This window comes from Pseudophryne corroboree, chromosome 6, assembly GCF_028390025.1.
Source record: "Pseudophryne corroboree isolate aPseCor3 chromosome 6, aPseCor3.hap2, whole genome shotgun sequence".
Taxonomy (NCBI): Eukaryota; Metazoa; Chordata; class Amphibia; order Anura; family Myobatrachidae; genus Pseudophryne; species Pseudophryne corroboree.
Window position 1 is genome coordinate 208,317,521 of NC_086449.1, and position 22,522 is coordinate 208,340,042.

Consider the following 22,522-nt stretch of genomic DNA (forward strand, 5'->3'; position numbering starts at 1 on the left):
CAGTAAAGACCCGGGGTGCCGTGGACCATCCCTACGGCAGCGTCTGAACTGATAGTGACAGTTCTGTACCATAACCTGAGATACCCTTGGTGAGAAGGGTAAATTTTGACATGAAGGTAAGCATCCTTGATGTCCCGAGACATCATGTAGTCCCCTTCTTCCAGGTTTGCAATCACTGCTCTGAGTGACTCAATTTTGAATTTGAACCTCTGTATGTAAGTGTTCAAAGATTTTAGATTTTAAAATCGGTCTCACCGAGCCGTCTGGCTTCGGTACCACAATAGTGTGGAATAATACCCCGTTCCCTGTTGCAGGAGGGGTACCTTAATTATCACCTGCTGGGAATACAGCTTGTGACTGGCTTCCAAAACTGCCTCCCTGTCAGCGGGAGACGTCGGTAAAACAGACTTTTGGAAACGGCGAGGGGAATACGTCTCGAATTCCAATTTGTACCCCTGAAATATTACCTGAAGGATCCAGGGGTCTACTTGCGAGTGAGCCCACTGCGCACTGAAATTCATTGAGAACGGGCCCCCACCGTGCCTGAACTTGTAAAGCCCTAGCGTCATACTGAGGGCTTGGCAGAGGCGGAAAAGGGTTTCTGTTCCTGGGAACTGGCTGATCTCTGCAGCCATTTTCCTCTCCCTCTGTCACGAGCAGAAAAGAGGAACCCTTTTGTCCGCTTGCCAACCAGGACTGCGCCTGATAATACGGCGTCTTATTTTGAGAGGCGACCTAGGGTACATCCCCTTTTTTAAGGCAATACTTCCAAATGCCGTTTGGAATCCCTGACCACTTTACTGGTAGAATACAACGCACTTATACTTGATGCCAGTCGGCAAATATTCCGCTGTGCATCATGCATATATAGAAATGCATCTTTTAATTGCTCTATAGGCAATAATATACTGTCCTTATCTAGGATATCAATATTTCCAGTCAGGGAATCCGACCACGCCAACCCAGCACTGCACAGCCAGGCTGAGGCGATTGCTGGTCGCAGTATAACACCAGTATGTGTGTAAATACATTTTAGGATACCCTCCTGCTTTTTATTAGCAGGATCCTTAAGGGCGGCCATCTCAAGAGAGGGTAGAGCCCTTGTTCTTACAAGCGTGTGAGCGCCTTATCCCCCGTAGGGGGTGTTTCCCAACGCACCCTAACCTCTGGCGGGAAAAGGTATACTGCCAATAACTTTTTAGAAATTATCAATTATCGGGGGGAAACCCACGCATCATCACACACCTCATTTTATTTTTCAGATTCAGGAAAACTACAGGAAGTTTTTCCTCACCAAACATAATACCCCTTTTTTCGGTGGTATTCATATTATCAGAAAAGTGTAAACATTTTCCATTGCCTCAATCATGCAATGTGTGGCCCTATTGGAAATCACGGTTGTCTCTTCACCGTCGACACAGGAGTCAGTATCCGTGTCGGCGTCTGTATCTGAGGTAACGGGCGCTTTAGAGCCCCTGTATGAGACGTCTGGACATGCACAAGCTGGGTAGCCGGCTGTCTCATGTCAACCACTGTCTTTTATACAAAGCTGACACTGTCACGCAATTTCAACAGTACATCCACTCAGGTGTCGACCCCCTAGGGGGTGACAACACTATTACAGACACTCTACTCCGTCTCCACATCATTTTTCTCCTCATACATGTCGACACAAACGTACCGACACACAGCACACACACAGGGAATGCTCTGATAGAGGACAGGACCCACTAGCCCTTTGGGGAGACAGAGGGAGAGTTTGCCAGCACACACCAGAGCGCTATATATATACAGGGGGTTCACTACGGCTGGCCGGCGGTCGGGCTCCCGGCGACCAGCATCCCGGCGCCGGGAGCCCGACCGCCGGCTTACCGACAGCTTGGCGAGCGCAAATGAGCCCCTTGCGGGCTCGCTACGCTACGGGCACGGTGGCGCGCTACGCGCGCCACACTATTTTATTCTCCCTCTATGGGGGTCGTGGACCCCCACGAGGGAAAATAACTGTCGGTATTCCGGCTGTCGGGCTCCCGGCGCCGGTATACTGAGCGCCGGGAGCCCGACCGCCGGCAAACAGAAGACCACCCATATACAGGGATAACCTTATATAAGTGTTTTTCCCTTTATAGCTGCTGTATTGTTTATACTGCGCCTAATTTGTGCCCCCCTCTCTTTTTTAACCCCTTTCTGTAGTGTAGTGACTGCAGGGGAGAGCCAGGGAGCTTCCCTCCAACTGAGCTGTGAGGGAAAATGGCGCCAGTGTGCTGAGGAGATAAGGACGCCGAGAAAGGGGCGGAGCCTATCATCCGTTTTTCTGTATGTTTTGGCAGGGGTTAAATGCATCCATATAGCCCAGGAGTTATATGTGATGCATTTATTTTAGCCATATAAGGTTTTTATCGATTTATTGCGTCTCAGGGCGCTGCCCCCCCAGCGCCCTGCACCCTCAGTGACCGGAGTGTGAAGTGTGCTGAGAGCAATGGCGCACAGCTGCGGTGCTGTGCGCTACCTTATCTGAAGACAGGATCGTCTTCTGCCGCCGATTTTCCGGACCTCTTCGCTCTTCTGGCTCTGTAAGGGGGCCGGCGGCGCGGCTCCGGGACCCATCCAGGCTGAACCTGTGATCGTCCCTCTGGAGCTAATGTCCAGTAGCCAAGAAGCCCAATCCACTCTGCACGCAGGTGAGTTCGCTTCTTCTCCCCTTAGTCCCTCGATGCAGTGAGCCTGTTGCCAGCAGGTCTCACTGAAAATAATAAACCTAAACTAAAACTTTCACAAAGAGCTCAGGAGAGCCCCTAGTGTGCACCCTTCTCGTCGGGCACAGAAATCTAACTGAGGCTTGGAGGAGGGTCATAGGGGGAGGAGCCAGTGCACACCAGGTGATCCTAAAGCTTTCTTTAGATGTGCCCAGACTCCTGCGGAGCCGCTATTCCCCATGGTCCTTACGGAGTTCCCAGCATCCACTAGGACGTCAGAGAAATAATAAGATTTTACTTACCGATAAATCTATTTCTCGTAGTCCGTAGTGGATGCTGGGGACTCCGTCAGGACCATGGGGAATAGCGGCTCCGCAGGAGACAGGGCACAAAAGTAAAAGCTTTAGGATCAGGTGGTGTGCACTGGCTCCTCCCCCTATGACCCTCCTCCAAGCCTCAGTTAGGATACTGTGCCCGGACGAGCGTACACAATAAGGAAGGATTTTGAATCCCGGGTAAGACTCCTACCAGCCACACCAATCACACTGTACAACCTGTGATCTGAACCCAGTTAACAGCATGATAACAGCGGAGCCTCTGAAAAGATGGCTCACAACAATAATAACCCGATTTTTGTAACAATAACTATGTACAAGTATTGCAGACAATCCGCACTTGGGATGGGCGCCCAGCATCCACTACGGACTACGAGAAATAGATTTATCGGTAAGTAAAATCTTATTTTCTCTGACGTCCTAGTGGATGCTGGGGACTCCGTCAGGACCATGGGGATTATACCAAAGCTCCCAAACGGGCGGGAGAGTGCGGATGACTCTGCAGCACCGAATGAGAGAACTCCAGGTCCTCTTTAGCCAGGGTATCAAATTTGTAGAATTTTACAAACGTGTTCTCCCCCGACCACGTAGCTGCTCGGCAGAGTTGTAATGCCGAGACCCCTCGGGCAGCCGCCCAGGATGAGCCCACCTTCCTTGTGGAATGGGCCTTGACAGATTTAGGCTGTGGCAGGCCTGCCACAGAATGTGCAAGTTGAAATGTGCTACAAATCCAACGAGCAATCGTCTGCTTAGAAGCAAGAGCACCCAGTTTGTTGGGTGCATACAGGATAACAGCGAGTCAGTTTTCCTGACTCCAGCCGTCCTGGAAACCTATATTTTCAGGGCCCTGACAACATCTAGCAACTTGGAGTCCTCCAAGTCCCTAGTAGCCGTAGGTACCACAATAAGCTGGTTCAGGTGAAACGCTGAAACCACCTTAGGAAGAAACTGGGGACGAGTCCGCAGTTCTGCCCTGTCCGAATGGACAATCAGATATGGCTTTTGTGAGACAAAGCCGCCAATTCTGACACTCAACAGCATGGTCACTTTCCATGTGAGATATTTCAAATCCACAGATTTGAGCGGTTTAAAATGGGATTTGAGGAATCCCAGAACTACGTTGAGATCCCACAGTGCCACTGGAGGCACAAAAAGGGGGTTGTATATGCAATACTCCCTTGACAAACTTCTGGACTTCAGGAACTGAAGCCAATTCTTTCTGGAAGAAAATTTACAGGGCCGAAATTTGAACCTTAATGGACCCCAATTTGAGGCCCATAGACACTTCTGTTTGCAGGAAATGCAGGAATCGACCGAGTTGAAATTTCTTCGTGGGGCCTTCCTGGCCTCACACCACGCAACATATTTTCGCCACATGTGGTGATAATGTTTTGCGGTCACCTCCTTCCTGGCTTTGACCAGGGTAGGAATGACCTCTTCCGGAATGTCTTTTTCCCTTAGGATCTGGCGTTCCACCGCCATGCCGTCAAACGCAGCCGCGGTAAGTCTTGGAACAGACCTGGTACTTGCTGAAGCAAGTCCCTTCTTAGTGGCAGAGGCCATGAGTCCTCTGTGAGCATTTCTTGAAGTTCCGGGTGCCACGTCCTTCTTGGCCAATCCAGAGCCACGAGTATAGTTCTTACTCCTCTACGTCTTATAATTCTCAGTACCTTGGTTATGAGAAGCAGAGGAGGGAACACATACACCGACTGGTACACCCACGGTGTTACCAGAACGTCCACAGATATTGCTTGAGGGTCTCTTGACCTGGCGCAATACCTGTCCAGTTTTTTGTTCAGGCGGGACGCCATCATGTCCACCTTTGGTCTTTCCCAACGGTTCACAATCATGTGGAATACTTCCCGATGAAGTCCCCACTCTCCCGGGTGGAGGTCGTGCCTGCTGAGGAAGTCTGCTTCCCAGTTGTCCACTCCCGGAATGAACACTGCTGACAGTGCTATCACATGATTTTTCGCCCAGCGAAGAATCCTTGCAGTTTCTGCCATTGCCCTCCTGCTTCTTGTGCCGTCCTGTCTGTTTACGTGGGCGACTGCCGTGATGTTGTCCCACTGGATCAATACCGGCTGACCTTGAAGCAGAGGTCTTGCTAAGCTTAGAACATTGTAAATTGCCCTTAGCTCCAGTATATTTATGTGGAGAGAAGTCTCCAGACTTGATCACACTCCCTGGAAAATTTTTTCCCTGTGTGACTGCTCCCCAGCCTCTCAGGCTGGCATCCGTGGTCACCAGGACCCAGTCCTGAATGCCGAGTCTGCGGCCCTTTAGTAGATGAGCACTCTGCAGCCACCGCAGAAGAAACACCCTTGTCCTTGGAGACAGGGTTATCCGCTGATGCATCTGAAGATGCGATCCGGACCATTTTTCCAGCAGATCTCACTGAAAAGTTCTTGCGTGAAATCTACCGAATGGAATCGCTTCGTAAGAAGCCACCATTTTTCCCAGGACCCTTGTGCAATGATGCACTGACACTTTTCCTGGTTTTAGGAGGTTCCTGACTAGCTCGGATAACTCCCTGGCTTTCTTCTCCGGGAGAAACACCTTTTTCTGGACTGTGTCCAGAATCATCCCTAGGAACAGCAGACGTGTCGTCGGAAACAGCTGCGGTTTTGGAATATTTAGAATCCACCCGTGCTGTCGTAGAACTACTTGAGATAGTGCTACTCCGACCTCCAACTGTTCTCTGGACCTTGCCCCTATCAGGAGATCGTCCATTTTCTTTGAAGAATCATCATCATTTCGGCCATTACCTTGGTAAGGACCCGGGGTGCCGTGGACAATCCAACCGGCAGCATCTGAAACTGATAGTGACAGTTCTGTACCACGAACCTGAGGTACCCTTGGTGAGAAGGGCAAATTGGGACATGGAGGTAAGCATCCCTGATGTCCCGGGACACCATATAGTCCCCTTCTTCCTGGTTCGCTATCACTGCTCTGAGTGACTCCATCTTGATTTGAACCTTTGTATGTAAGTGTTCAACTATTTCAGATTTAGAATAGGTCTCACCGAGCCGTCTGGCTTCAGTACCACAATATAGTGTGGAATAATACCCCTTTCCTTGTTGCAGGAGGGGTACTTTGATTATCACCTGCTGGGAATACAGCTTGTGAATTGTTTCCACTACTGCCTCCCTGTCGGAGGGAGACGTTGGTAAAGCAGACTTCAGGAACCTGCGAGGGGGAGACGTCTCGAATTTCCAATCTGTACCCCTGGGATACTACTTGTAGGATCCAGGGGTCCACTTGCGAGTGAGCCCACTGCGTGCTGAAACTCTTGAGACGACCCCCCCCCACCGCACCTGAGTCCGCTTGTACGGCCCCAGCGTCATGCTGAGGACTTGGCAGAAGCGGTGGAGGGCTTCTGTTTCTGGGAATGGGCTGCCTGCTGCAGTCTTCTTCCCTTTCCTCTATCCCATGGCAGATATGACTGGCCTTTTGCCCGCTTGCCCTTATGGGGACGAAAGGACTGAGGCTGAAAAGACGTTGTCTTTTTCTCCTTTATACGGCAATACGTCCATGTGCCGTTTGGAATCTGCATCACCTGACCACTGTCGTGTCCATAAACAACTTCTGGCAGATATGGACATCGCACTTACTCTTGATGCCAGAGTGCAAATATCCCTCTGTGCATCTCGCATATATAGAAATGCATCCTTTAAATGCTCTATAGTCAATAAAATACTGTCCCTGTCAAGGGTATCAATATTTTCAGTCAGGGAATCCGACCAAGCCACCCCAGCGCTGCACATCCAGGCTGAGGCGATCGCTGGTCGCAGTATAACACCAGTATGTGTGTATATACTTTTTAGGATATTTTCCAGCCTCCTATCAGCTGGCTCCTTGAGTGCGGCCCTATCTGGAGACGGTACCGCCACTTGTTTTGATAAGCGTGTGAGCGCCTTATCCACCCTAAGGGGTGTTTCCCAACGCGCCCTAACTTCTGGCGGGAAAGGGTATACCGCCAATAATTTTCTATCGGGGGAAACCCACGCATCATCACACACTTCATTTAATTTATCTGATTCAGGAAAAACTACAGGTAGTTTTTTCACACTCCACATAATACCCTTTTTTGTGGTACTTGTAGTATCAGAAATATGTAACACCTCCTTCATTGCCCTTAACAAGTAACGTGTGGCCCTAAAGGAAAATACGTTTGTTTCTTCACCGTCGACACTGGAGTCAGTGTCCGTGTCTGTGTCGACCGACTGAGGTAAAAGGACGTTTTAACGCCCCTGACGGTGTTTGAGACGCCTGGACAGGTACTAATTGGTTTGCCGGCCGTCTCATGTCGTCAACCGACCTTGCAGCGTGTTGACATTATCACGTAATTCCTTAAATAAGCCATCCATTCCGGTGTCGACTCCCTAGAGAGTGACATCACCATTACAGGCAATTGCTCCGCCTCCTCACCAACATCGTCCTCATACATGTCGACACACACGTACCGACACACAGCACACACACAGGGAATGCTCTGATAGAGGACAGGACCCCACTAGCCCTTTGGGGAGACAGAGGGAGAGTTTGCCAGCACACACCAAAAACGCTATAATTATACAGGGACAACCTTTATATAAGTGTTTTTCCCTTATAGCATTTTAATATATATAGTCATATCGCCAAATAAGTGCCCCCCCTCTCTGTTTTAACCCTGTTTCTGTAGTGCAGTGCAGGGGAGAGCCTGGGAGCCTTCCCACCAGCATTTCTGTGAGGGAAAATGGCGCTGTGTGCTGAGGAGAATAGGCCCCGCCCCCTTTTCGGCGGGCTTCTTCTCCCGTTTTTCTGAGACCTGGCAGGGGTTAAATACATCCATATAGCCCCCAGGGGCTATATGTGATGTATTTTTAGCCAGAATAAGGTACTATCATTGCTGCCCAGGGCGCCCCCCCCAGCGCCCTGCACCCTCAGTGACCGCTGCTATGAAGTGTGCTGACAACAATGGCGCACAGCTGCAGTGCTGTGCGCTACCTTATGAAGACTGAAAAGTCTTCTGCCGCCGGTTTCTGGACCTCTTCACTTTTCGGCATCTGCAAGGGGGTCGGCGGCGCGGCTCCGGGACGAACCCCAGGGTGAGACCTGTGTTCCGACTCCCTCTGGAGCTAATGGTGTCCAGTAGCCTAAGAAGCCAATCCATCCTGCACGCAGGTGAGTTCACTTCTCTCCCCTAAGTCCCTCGATGCAGTGAGCCTGTTGCCAGCAGGACTCACTGAAAATAAAAAAACCTAACAAAACTTTTACTCTAAGCAGCTCTTTAGGAGAGCCACCTAGATTGCACCCTTCTCGGCCGGGCACAAAAATCTAACTGAGGCTTGGAGGAGGGTCATAGGGGGAGGAGCCAGTGCACACCACCTGATCCTAAAGCTTTTACTTTTGTGCCCTGTCTCCTGCGGAGCCGCTATTCCCCATGGTCCTGACGGAGTCCCCAGCATCCACTAGGACGTCAGAGAAAAAAAATAAAGGAAACTCTCCGGAGCTCCAGAGAAATGCACCCGGCTCCTTGGGCACATTTTTCTAAACCGAGTCTGGTAGGAGGGGCATAGAGGGGGGGAGCCAGCACACACATACACACACTAAAGTATGCCTGGCCAACCTGTGGCTCTCCAGCTGTTGTGAAACTACATATCCCAGCATGTACTGCCACAGTTTTAACATTCCCTAATAGCAAAACTGTGGCAGGGCATGCTGGGATGTGTAGTTTCACAACAGCTGGAAAGCCACAAGGTGGCCAGACCTGCACTAAAGGCTTTTTAAAGTGCCAGGCTCAAGTGAACCCAATCTATACCCCATGGTACTAAAGAACAGATCCCCAGTATCTACTAGGACGTAACAGAAATGGTAACTAAACCCAATTAAGATCAATCACATGAGTAGGTTATTAAATGTGGTTTGAAGATTACCACTATTGGCCCAAGTGTGCTGTCTTTCTACAGCCGCATGAACCGGCCACAGATGGGCTGGAAGTGATCTTGTTATTTGGCATGGACGGCTGATCTCATTCTTTTGAGCGCCCTTTTTGGCCAAGTTCAACATGAATCTAATCGCTCAGATGGAGAAGCCACATCAGCCTGGGAGCAGCTGGCGTAAGTGTAATAAAGGACAGTGGAAGCAGTATATCTGTCTGAACGACTGGGAAGAGGGAACTATAGTTGACATGAAGCTGCACAGTAAATGTAAATAAAATGCCAAATATCTCAAACTGCGTCAAGATATGGCATCTTCCACATGTATGTAATGTAATGTAATGTAACTAGTGCTGCTTTTACAAGGCAATAATTATTCTCTGTTCGGCAGTCCTATTAAAAACTTTTTGCAGAAAATGAGACCTGGAATGCGAGTGCAAGACAAGCTGGATATCTATGTAACAGGACCATGTAATTACCATCTTCTGCTATTCTCACAGGCACATCATATATTTAAAATAAAATAAAAATAAAAAAGTGTGGCTGCTCTGTCTTTTGCATTATGGGCCTAACTGAGAACTGATCACTCCTCTGCAAATTTGCAGAGGTCTGCAATAAGAAAGTCGCCGCCCACGAGTGAAAACCTGCTCCGTGCAGGTGTGCGAATGCATGCGTATGCCGTGCAAACACTTCACCAGACAGCAGACATCTGCAAAATCGGTTCGCAACTCACTATCGAGTGATTTTTCCAGTCTGTGTGTAGCTCAGGACTTACTCCTACAGTGCGATAGAAACAGGCTGTTCTGGCTGGAGTGGACGTCGCACACCCTCCTAGAAAACACTTGGGAACGCCTGCGTTTTTCCTGACACTCCCAGAAAATGTCCAGTTACCACCCACAAATGTCCACTTCCTGTCAATTGCCTTGCATACGCCTAGCGATTAAAATTTTAGCACCAATCTGTCGCTGTTTGGGCTCGCGCCTGCGAAATGTGGTGCTTACAGTCATTCGCTGTGCGATTTCGCACAACAGCGATCAGGTCTGAATTTGGCCCTATGTTGTCAGTACAGCTAATATAAAGTCTTAATCAATTGTAAAGCGCTATATAAGAAACGGTTAATAAATATAAATAATAAATGAATGACCAACTAACTGCATAATGGCACAAGGGTGGTATCTCAAGAACGGGTGCTCTGCACAAAGCACCATGGGCCAAATAACAAGACAAAATCCCAAATCCCACAAATTATTTTAACAATATCATTTTTACCTACCAGTGTGGTTAAAGAGTTTCTTTTCATATAAAGTCTCTCAAGATACTGTAGACCCTCATCCTTAAGCAGTTCCAGAGGAAAATGGTTTAAATTGCGGTAATTTAAGAAGAGATTCTTGTGTCTTTCCAGCTTGGCCACAGAGATGGTCTGGCAGAGTTCAGAAGCCATGATTCTCTGGGATCCATCCAAGTGGACACACTGCTCGTCAACATCTCAATTCATCTTAAAGACAACATAGACAAAATAGTTACATTTAAAAATAAAATTTAGTTAGTGCATCGCTGTACAAGTTATAGGAGGAGACATGGATGCCACTACTGGGTCAGCCATCCTGCCCCCAATAGCTGCCCCATGTCCCTTTCTGCCATCTTCTCTGAATACAATAAGGGGACTTAATGAGAATTACGCGTGCATTGATGGGCCCTAATGTATGACCACCGATAACACCGTGCATGTCACACCCCACAAAGCCATATGATGCCCTGTATTCTGGGTCCTCAAATAGCTTGCAGTGTCAGCGGCCACACAGCAGAGAGCTCATTTTGATATCCACTGACACCGCGATATTCTCCTGTAAACGCAGCACTCAGAGGAGACGGCACATGGAGGTGGGTTAAGAGCAGCAACACTGAGTTCTGCTTCTACCTCTCTGATCAGAGTACAGAGAGGCACACTGTGGAGTTTCAGCCACATCCACTTCTCATAGTAACTCAGCTCCATGTATTAACATTCTGGTTCTCTGATTACAATGCTTTTGAATGTCATCAGGTTTGACAACAGGATACCCTGTATTTAGAGCCTCCTACATTGACAATTCTCCAATTAATCAGTGGTAGGATAATTGAATGGGGTATTATAGGCAGCTCTCACACAATTTTAGAAGTTGTAGGGACCGAGTCTACATCAAAATACAAAAATATTCTATTAATAAAATATACCACACACATAATTGACTTAAATGTTGAAGGAAACAAGACAGCTATGTAAAGGTGTGAGAATCCTGGGGACTTGCCCAGCGGCTTATGAGGAAGTCATTACGTGGCAGAGAATGGGGACTATATGGCTGCACTGTAGACTAAAGTGCACGTTCTTAAACCTGATGAAAGGGTTTTGAAACATAAGTCACAGACACTGACTAGTACAGGTTGAGTATCCCTTATCCAAAATGCTTGGGATCAGAGGTATTTTGGATATCGGATTTTTCCGTATTTTGGAGTAATTGCATACCATAATGAGATATCATGGTGATGGGACCCAAGTCTAAGCACAGAATGCCTTAATGTTACATATACACCTTATACACACAGCCTGAAGGTCATTTTAGACAATATTTTTTGTAACTTTGTGCATTGAAAAAAGTGTATCTACATTCACACAATTCATTTATGTTTCATATACACACAGCCAGAAGGTAATTTTAGCCTATATTTTTAATAACTTTGTGTATTAAACAAAGTGTGTGTACATACACACAATTCATTTATGTTTCATATACACCTTACACACACAGCCTGAAGGGCATTTAATACAATATTTTTAATAACTGTGTATTAAACAAGGTTTGTGTACATTGAGCCATCAAAAAACAAAGGTTTCACTATCTCACTCAAAAAATTCTGTATTTCGGAATATTTCGTATTTCGGAATATTTGGATATGGAATACTCAACCTGTATTTGCTTTGCTGCACGTCAATTTTGACTTTAACAGACTCATTAACACAATGTACATGGAGTTCTATTATAATAATTATTTATATAGCGCTCAAGTTAGAATTAGAGCAACATGTAGATTTGACCCATGTGCAGATCAGTTGGATGACAACGCACAAGATCAGAACTTTAACCCACTATCTGCACACCAAGCACTAAGGAGGGCAACTGTATCGCCGGGGGCTATCCTATTAGCCTCAATATGGACTTATCCCCGATCCCATGTGTTTTTGTGCGATCGTGGGTATGTTTTCACCCGATGAAAATGGACCCTCCTCATTGGATACCGCAATATAACATTATGGCAGCCAGCATTCATCACCGGGCGTGAAGAACTTTAGTCAATGAAGACAGATGTAGATGTTTACTTATGAAGTGGTGTTACTTCAAAATCAATATATTTTTGCCAGTTTTTAAAATTTGTATTTTCCAACGCAGCCAGGTTTTGTCTACAACAAGAATACAGACGGGAAAATTTGGGATAATCTGCTATTTTGAAAATTTGCAACCCTTGTAAACAGACCCTCATAAGGTAGTACATGCTACTTCAATTCTGCTGCAAAAGGAGAACGCAATAAAATTGGTTTGTGAGGTTTGTGATAAAATTGATATATTAGCAATGTTTACGCCATAGATATCTACAATAACCAAAGTAAGTAGTCCAAGCAATCAGTAATAAATGGTGAGCTCTGAAAGCACTTATACACTTGCAAGATCTAGGTAAAGAGCTGCAGAGACAGATTTTAAAAAACGCACAACTTAAGATTTACATTAGACAGGTGAAAAACAAGACAAATTCACTGCAACATGTTCTAATATTATTTTACCTGCTCACACAAATTTTCACAAGACCAATCCTTGCAAGAGAGCAAACCTAGTAAGGAGTCGCTCTATTTACACATCACCGATGTAGGAAAACATTTTTCCCCGATGACCATTTATCTCTTCCGAGCAAATAAACAGCAAACTCTTGGCTTGCACTCTACCAACTCGCTTTGCACTTAGCTGTGTACAGAGTGTCAGCCAATAAGTCAGGAGGAGGCAAGTATCAAATGTCGGTATCAAGGCACAGCTGCAGGAACAGATGCTGGGACACTACTATTGTGAACGTGAGTCAGGCTTCATCAATGTACAGAGGCTTTGCCCTTTCTGCACAACAAATCTATAAAACAATATCATGATATTTCCAAGATGTGTTTTGTACAGTGTAATATCCATTGGGCTGACAGACATGGAGTGTACAAAGCTGGGCTTGCTGTACTGTACTGATTGCAAAATTAAAAAAATAATAATAATGTTTGCCACCAGTAATAAGTACATTATTGCATCCCATGAATTACATATTTCACATAAGTTCTGTATACTTTTTGCTGTTGTGCTGTTTCATATGTGGATACTTGTACAAAATATATTTACAATAAGTAAGCTCCAGAACAAGTACAAAGAAACAAAAATCAAGAGGCATTACATATAAAGCGTGCAAGCAGCAACGGTGCGATAAATGTTTACATAAACTGGGGTGCAGAGGCATTGAGAACTAGGAAATAAGCACACATTAACGGCTTATAAGGAGAACTCTTAAGCTGGCCGTAGACTGCACCAGAAGAAACGGACGTGAGGTGAAGCAAAGGGACAACAATCGCTGTGCCCACATAGACAGCAAGATATATGGAGGCAGCAGGTCTGATAATCAGATCAAATGATCCCAACTATGGGCCTAATTCAGACCCGATTGCTGGGCTGCAAATTACACTGTCCTGTGATCAGATAGTCGCCGCCCATGGGGAGTGAAAATTCGCCCCGTGCAAGTGTACACTGTGCAAAAAATCCCCTCAGACAGCGGACGACTGCAAAACCGTTCTCATCACACTCACCATCAAATATTTTTCCAATTCTGCGCAGTGTGTGCATAGCTCAATACTTACTCCTCCAGTGTGAAGAAACCAGGCTGATGTCACACACCCGCCCTGAAAACACTTGAGAACGCCTGTATTTTTCCAGAGACTCACAGAAAACGGCCAGTTAGCACTCATAAACGTCCTCTGTCAATCACCTTGCGAATGGCCGTGCAATCAAAGTTTTCGCACCATCCTGTCGCTGTTTGGTGACACGACTGCGCAATGCAGTGCATAAGCTATTCTTCCGAAATGCATTTTTTTCCTCCAAGTGAGATTTATTACATATTGAAGCTTCTTTGCCACAAATGCACAGTATTTACAGTTGTGTTTGCATGTACAGCTCCATATAAGATGTTATTTATTATAATCACTGCAGAAAAGAGGCAAATCTGTGCGAATACCATAGCATCCAATCACTAATGAGCCTTTAGTTACCTAGTGCCAGTTCCACAATAAAACTAAATGGTGTCATGGATGTAGTGCAAAGTTATACCTTTGGACGGGTTTGGGTATGCTTGACCGGCGATCAGAAGCACGCCAGTCGGCATACCTCCGCCATTATCACGAAGGAGGGCGCAAGCGCAACAAGCCCCTTGCGGGCTCACTGTGCTTGCCACGCTGTAGGCTCGGTGGCGACCTGCGCAACAGGTTCTATTCCCACTCTATGGGTGTCGTGGACACCCATGAGTGTGAATAGTTCCTGCTAGTCGGCATACAGACTGTCAGGATTCTCAGGGGGCGGGAAGTAGGGGGGGGAGGTGTTGGACCCCAGGTCACATAACTACATCCCCTTTGGACAACGTTCATAAATATCCCTTATTACGCAAGCAAATATAACGATAATGCACATCTTACATACTGGGTGAGATTCAATTGTCTTCTCGCCGACAGCCAGTAGATGCCCAATGAAGCTATTAAATTGTTGCTTCATGCGGGGGAGATCAGCTGCCATCACCTGCATTTCTGCTCGCACCCCCCAGGGTGTGGCAAGCTGAAATGAGCGAAAAGTGGCTCAAAGTGAGTTTCAGCGCTCAAACAGAACTTTTCACATTGCGCTCATTACTTTACGCGTCTAAACCTCACCTCTCTGTATGAGACAAGCGCGATAACAAGAGCACAATTGAACAATCCCCCGATCTCCCATCACGCGATAAACAAATTAATTCTGCCCAACGTGTTAAAATCAACTACAGTCATTCTACCCACTTTTTACCCTGCCTATAGTGGGCCACAAATGTTACCAATACTGCACAGGTCTACTTATAAAGCCGTGTCAGAGGAGGGGAAAAAAATAAGAATTTACTTACCGATAATTCTATTTCTCATAGTCCGTAGTGGATGCTGGGGACTCCGTCAGGACCATGGGGAATAGCGGGCTCCGCAGGAGACAGGGCACATCTAAAAAAGCTTTTAGGTCACATGGTGCGTACTGGCTCCTCCCCCTATGACCCTCCTCCAAGCCTCAGTTAGGTACTGTGCCCGGACGAGCGTACACAATAAGGAAGGATCTTGAATCCCGGGTAAGACTCATACCAGCCACACCAATCACACCGTACAACTTGTGATCTGAACCCAGTTAACAGTATGATAACAAAACGAAGTAGCCTCTGAAAAGATGGCTCACAACAACAACAGTAATAACCCGATTTTGTAACAATAACTATGTACAAGCATTGCAGACAATCCGCACTTGGGATGGGCGCCCAGCATCCACTACGGACTATGAGAAATAGAATTATCGGTAAGTAAATTCTTATTTTCTCTAACGTCCTAGTGGATGCTGGGGACTCCGTCAGGACCATGGGGATTATACCAAAGCTCCCAAACGGGCGGGAGAGTGCGGATGACTCTGCAGCACCGAATGAGAAAACTCCAGGTCCTCTTTAGCCAGAGTATCAAATTTGTAAAATTATACAAACGTGTTCTCCCCTGACCACGTAGCTGCTCGGCAAAGTTGTAATGCCGAGACCCCTCGGGCAGCCGCCCAAGATGAGCCCACCTTCCTTGTGGAGTGGGCCTTTACAGATTTAGGCTGTGGCACGCCTGCCACAGAATGTGCAAGTTGGATTGTGCTACAGATCCAACGTGCAATCGTCTGTTTAGACGCAGGAGCACCCATCTTGTTGGGTGCATACAATGTAAACAACGAGTCAGTTTTTCTGACTCCAGCTGTCCTTGAAATATATATTTTTAATGCTCTGACAACGTCCAGTAACTTGGAGTCCTCCAAGTCGCTAGTAGCCGCAGGCACCACAATAGGCTGGTTCAAGTGAAATGCCTCAATTCTGCCCTGTCCGAATGGAATATCAGATATGGGCTCTTGTATGACAAAGCTGCCAACTCTGAAACTCTCCTGGCTGAAGCCAGGGCCAACAGCATGGTTACCTTCCATGTAAGGTATTTTAATTCTACCGATTTTAACGGCTCAAACCAATGAGATTTGAGAAAATTTAGAACCACGTTCAAATCCCACGGTGCCACTGGAGGCACTATTGGGGGTTGTATATGTAGTACACCTTTGACAAAAGTTTGTACTTCAGGCACTGACGCCAATTCCTTCTGGAAGAAAATTGATAAGGCCGAAATTTGAACTTTAATGGACCCCAATTTTAGGCCCATAGACAATCCTGCTTGCAGGAAATGCAAGAATCGACCCAATTGAAATTCTTCCGTTGGAGCCTTCTTGGCCTCACACCACGCAACATATTTCCGCCAAATGCGGTGATAATGTTGTACAGTCACTTCCTTTCTAGCCTTAATCAAGGTAGGAATAACTTCCTCTGGAATGCCCTTTTCTTTTAGAATCCGGCGTTCAACCGCCATGCCGTCAAACGCAGACGCGGTAAGTCTTGGAACATACAAGGTCCCTGCTGAAGCAGATCCCTTCTTAGAGGTAGAGGCCACGGATCCTCCGTGAGCATCTCTTGAAGTTCCGGATACCAAGTTCTTCTTGGCCAGTCCGGAGCCACCAGTATTGTTCTCACTCCTCTTTTCCGTATAATTCTCAGTACCTTTGGTATGAGAGGCAGAGGAGGGAACACATACACTGACTGGTACACCCACGGTGTTACCAGAGCGTCCACAGCTATTGCCTGAGGGTCTCTTGACCTGGCGCAATACCTGTCCAATTTTTTGTTGAGGCGAGACGCCATCATGTCCACCTTTGGTTTTTCCCAACGGTTCACAATCATGTGGAAAACTTCTGGATGAAGTCCCCACTCTCCCGGGTGAAGGTCGTGTCTGCTGAGGAAATCTGCTTCCCAGTTGTCCACTCCCGGGATGAACACTGCTGACAGTGCTATGACATGATTCTCCGCCCAGCGCAGAATCCTTGCAGCTTCTGCCATTGCACTCCTGCTTCTCGTGCCGCCTTGTCGGTTTACGTGGGCGACTGCCGTGATGTTGTCGGACTGGATCAACACCGGCTGACCCTGAAGCAGCGGTTTTGCCAGACTTAGAGCATTGTAGATCGCTCTTAGCTCCAGTATATTTATGTGAAGAGACGTCTCCAGGTTTGACCACACGCCCTGGAAGTTTCTTCCCTTTGTGACTGCTCCCCAACCTCGTAGGCTGGCATCCGTAGTCACCAGGACCCAGTCCTGTATGCCGAATCTGCGGCCCACTAACAGATGGGCAGTCTGCAACCACCACAGGAGAGACAACCTTGTTCTCGGTGACAGTGTTATCCGCTGATGCATGTGCAGATGCGATCCGGACCATTTGTCCAGCAGATCCCACTGAAATGTCCGTGCATGGAATCTGCCGAATGGAATCGCTTCGTACGAAGCCACCATCTTTCCCAGGACTCTTGTGCATTGATGTACTGACACAGTTCCTGGTTTTAGGAGGTTCCTGACAAGTTCGGATAACTCCCTTGCTTTCTCTTCCGGGAGAAATACCTTTTTCTGAACCGTGTCTAGAATCATACCCAGGAACAGCAGATGCGTTGTCGGGGTCAATTGAGATTTTGGAAGATTTAGAATCCACCCGTGTTGCTGAAGCACTACTTGTGTTAGCGCCACACCGACTTCCAGCTGTTCTCTGGACTTTGCCCTTATCAGGAGATCGTCCAAGTAAGGGATAATTAATACGCCTTTTCTTCGTAGAAGAACCATCATTTCGGTCATTACCTTGGTAAAGACCCGAGGGGCCGTGGACAAACCAAACGGCAGCGTTTGAAACTGATAATGACAGTCTTGTATCACGAACCTGAGATACCCTTGGTGTGAGGGGTAAATCGGGACATGTAGATAAGCATCTTTTATGTCCAAGGACACCATGAAGTCTCCTTCTTCCAGATTCGCTATCACTGCCCTGAGTGACTCCATCTTGAACTTGAATTTCTGTATGTACAGGTTCAAGGATTTCAGATTTAGAATAGGCCTTACCGAACCGTCCGGTTTCGGTACCACAAATAGAGTGGAATAATACCCCTTTCCCTGTTGTAGGAGGGGTACCTTGACTATCACCTGCTGAGAATACAGCTTGTGAATGGCTTCCAAAACCGACGTCCTTTCTGAGGGAGACGTTGGTAAAGCAGACTTTAGGAACCGGCGAGGGGGAAACCTTTCGAACTCCAGCATGTAACCCTGAGATATTATCTGCAGGACCCACGGGTCCACTTGTGAGTGAGCCCATTGATTGCTGAAAATCTTGAGTCGACCCCCCACCGTTCCTGAGTCCGCTTGTAAAGCCCCAGCGTCATGCTGATGGCTTTGTAGAAGCCGGGGCGGGCTTCTGTTCCTGGGCAGGGGCTGCGTGCTGCCCTTTCTTACCCTTTCCTCTGCCTCTCGGCAGATAAGACTGTCCTTTTGGTCGCTTTTTATAGGAGCGAAAGGACTGCGGCTGAAAAGACGGTGTCTTTTTCTGTTGTGAAGGGGTCTGAGGTAAAAAGGTGGATTTGCCGGCAGTTGCCGTGGTCACCAGGTCCGAAAGACCGACCCCAAACAATTCCTCTCCTTTATATGGCAATACTTCCATATGCCTCTTGGAATCCGCATCACCTGACCACTGTCGCGTCCATAAACTTCTTCTGGCAGATATGGACATCGCGCTTACTCTTGATGCTAGAGTACAAACATCCCTCTGAGCATCTCGCATATAAAGAAAAGCATCCTTTAATTGCTCTAGAGTCAATAAAATACTGTCCCTATCCAGGGTCTCAATATTTTCAGTCAGAGAATCCAACCACACTACCCCAGCACTGCACATCCAGGCTGAGGCTATTGCCGGTCGCAGTATAACACCAGTATGTGTGTATATACTCTTCAGTGTAGTTTCCAGCCTCCTATCTGCTGGATCCTTGAGGGGGGCCGTATCAGGAGACGGCAACGCCACTTGCTTTGATAAACGTGTGAGCGCCTTATCCACCCTAGGGGGTGTTTCCCAGCGCGCCCTAACCTCTGGTGGGAAAGGGTATAATGCCAATAACTTCTTTGAAATTAGCAATTTTCTATCGGGGGTAACCCACGCTTCATCACACACATCATTCAATTCCTCTGATTCTGGGAAAAATACAGGTAGTTTTTTCACCCCCCACATAATACCCCTTTTTGAGGTACCAGCAGTATCAGAGATCTGCAACGCCTCCTTCATTGCCGTGATCATATAACGTGTGGCCCTATTGGAAAATACGTTTGTTTCTTCACCGTCGACACTAGATTCATCTGTGTCGGTACCCGTGTCGACTGACTGAGGTAAAGGACGTTTTACAGCCCCTGACGGTGTCTGAGACGCCTGAACCGGTACTAACTGGTTTGCCGGGCGTCTTATTTCGTCAACTGACTTTTGTAGTGTGCTGACATTATCACGTAATTCCATAACTAAAGCCATCCATTCCGGTGTCGACTCCCTAGGGGGTGACATTACCATCATCGGCAATTGCTCTGCCTCCACACCAACATCGTCCTCATACATGTCGACACACACGTACCGACACACAGCAGCCACACAGGGAATGCTCTAATCGAAGACAGGACCCCTTAGCCCTTTGGGGAGACAGAGGGAGAGTTTGCCAGCACACACCAAAAGCGCTATAAATGTATATAAACAACCCTAGAAGGTGTTGTTTACTATATATGCGCTCTTAATATATAAATATCGCCAATTTATGCCCCCCTTCTCTTTGTTACCCTGTTTCTGTAGTGCAGTGCAGGGGAGAGTCCTGGGAGCCTTCCTCACCAGCGGAGCTGAGCAGGAAAATGGCGCTGAGTGCTGAGGAGAATAAGCTCCGCCCCTTTTTCGGCAGGCTTTTTCTCCCGGTTTTTAAGAAACTGGCCTGGGTTAAAATACATACATATAGCCTTAATGGCTATATGTGATGTATTTATTTTGCCACTAAAGGTAATTATATTGCTGCCCAGGGCGCCCCCAGCAGCGCCCTGCACCCTCCGTGACTGAGTCAGTGAGCCGTGTGACAACAATGGCGCACAGCTGCAGTGCTGTGCGCTACCTTCATGAAGACTGTGGAGTCTTCTGCCGCCTGTTTTCCGGACCTCCGTTCTGCCGTCTCTTCAGCGTCTGTAAGGGGGATCGGCGGCGCGGCTCCGGGACGAACCCCAGGCTGACCTGTGTTCCGACTCCCTCTGGAGCTAAGTGTCCAGTAGCCTAAGACTCCAATCCATCCTGCACGCAGGTGAGTTGGAAATCTCTCCCCTAAGTCCCTCGATGCAGTGATCCTGTTGCCAGCAGGAATCACTGAGATTGAAACCTAAAAAAAAACTTTTCTAAACAGCTCTTTAGGAGAGCCACCTAGATTGCACCCTCTCGGACGGGCACAAAAACCTAACTGAGGCTTGGAGGAGGGTCATAGGGGGAGGAGCCAGTACGCACCATGTGACCTAAAAGCTTTTTTAGATGTGCCCTGTCTCCTGCGGAGCCCGCTATTCCCCATGGTCCTGACGGAGTCCCCAGCATCCACTAGGACGTTAGAGAAAATTTTTTTTTAGATAACATTGCTAAATTGGATAGACATAGTTCATTGTTATGTCATATACTTACTTGCAAATTACACCAAGGTATTTATTAACATTGTGATATACAATAACAAACTCCATCTAAAGTTTATAACCTTATACATACTGTATACCTGTATATAATTGAGGGGCAGACTTATTAAGCCTGCTGAAGTGATAAAGTGGAAGGTGATAACGACCAGCCAATCAGCTACAAACTTCCATGTTACAGGCTGGGTTTGAAAAATTACAGTTAGGTGCTGACTGGCTGATGTGTTATCACCTTCCACTTTATCACTTCTCCAAGCTTAATAAATCTGCCCCTTCATTCCGGAAAGAGGTGCATCCTTATTTATGGGACAATAACACTCTATACAACATGTAAAAAAAAGTTTAGCACCAGTAGTTAAAACTTTAGGTAGACTCCTGCTCCATGTAAACTGGCCAGCACTAAAATATGGTGCTGTAAGGCCACATAAAATGTATTTTTTGTCTTTACACGTCTAAGTCAACAAAATTATCTTCATGCTGGCTAGCTCTAGCAGACACCTTCGGATAGGGATGTGGTCATGTGACCGCCGTAATTACCCAGCAGACACGCCTACCTGAGAGCAGTAAGAGATTACATGCCAATAAATGAACACAAAACAACTGTGAGCAATACTGTCTTAATAACTAATGTATTGAACAGGATTTCAAGTATGATAATTACATGGCCAATACTCAACATACAATGATTGCATGCATAATAATCAAGACATATAGGATTACATAAAGTAAATATATCACCTATGAGAATCACATATGTAATAATCTAACAAAAAATTGGAAACTTAAAAGCAGGACCCTTTTACTTCTTAGTCTACCAGCTAATGCCTAGTCTTGGTTGTATATGCTCAGCTATGGAATTTGCTAGTACTATAAAAATAATTTTAAGGATATAGGACTGCTACATGCACTATAACCCAAGGTATAGATATTGCATACACAATAACCCATGTGTAGTGATGACGTATACATAGTCTCATGTACAGTATTGATGGTTACATGTACAATATGATGGTTACATGCACATATACCGTAGCATGATGCAGATGGATGCATGCACAGCAGCCCCATGCATAGGGTTGACATGTAGTCTGTGTCACCCCCTGTGTGTGTCCCTTATACATAGGGCAAGGCAGACAACAGCCTCCCCGTCTACACTAACTCCCAGACACCTGCAGGACAGGGACACTCACCTTTTTATTGCGCTTGAAGACCAGACACATGAAGCAGCCTCAACCATAAAACCCCCCAGCTGATTGGCCTGGGAGGAAGCGCCGCGCTGCGGTTGGCTGGGACACAGAGTGGGTGGATTTTTCCCGAAGACCAATCGGTTTTCAGTTAACATGCAGTTTCTTGCTATCTCAAAGCTTATTGGCTGCCGGTCACGGCGCTGCCACAGATGACGAGGTTCCCATTCGCCCAGTGTTTCTGCTATGCCGCGTATGATTGGCTGCCGTGTGACTGACAAACCCGAGCACCTGTTACCACGCACCATAATGATCGCCAATACAAAGCTATGGAAATGTATTCCCTATACCTGGCGGCTGGCGCATGCGCGGGATGGACATCGAAAGCAAACCATCATATGATGGCAATGCTTGCGCCATTGAAACTTTCGATGCGATGGTTACTAACCATCGCATCAAAAGTATTTGATGGTGAAAACTAGTTATATGACTAGCGCCAGGCG

At 47.0% G+C, this 22,522-nt stretch overlaps 1 protein-coding gene across 3 annotated transcripts in view; it reads right to left on the reverse strand.

Moving 5' to 3' along the window:
• LRRC28 (leucine rich repeat containing 28) overlaps window positions 1-22,127 on the reverse strand; it is a 130,173-nt gene extending 108,046 nt beyond the window's left edge. Inside the window, exons 1-2 of one of the 3 annotated variants that reach the window (XM_063925708.1) lie at window positions 22,026-22,127; window positions 10,223-10,444 (exon numbers count right to left, since the gene is read on the reverse strand). In XM_063925708.1, the coding sequence (XP_063781778.1) occupies window positions 10,223-10,390 (168 nt within the window). In that variant the 5' untranslated portion in view covers window positions 10,391-10,444; window positions 22,026-22,127. Of the gene's footprint in view, window positions 1-10,222; window positions 10,445-10,867; window positions 10,892-12,760; window positions 12,883-22,025 lie in introns of those variants that run through there. The other 2 variants (XM_063925709.1, XM_063925710.1) reach the window with 2 other exon arrangements.
• Window positions 22,128-22,522: the final 395 nt, after the last annotated feature.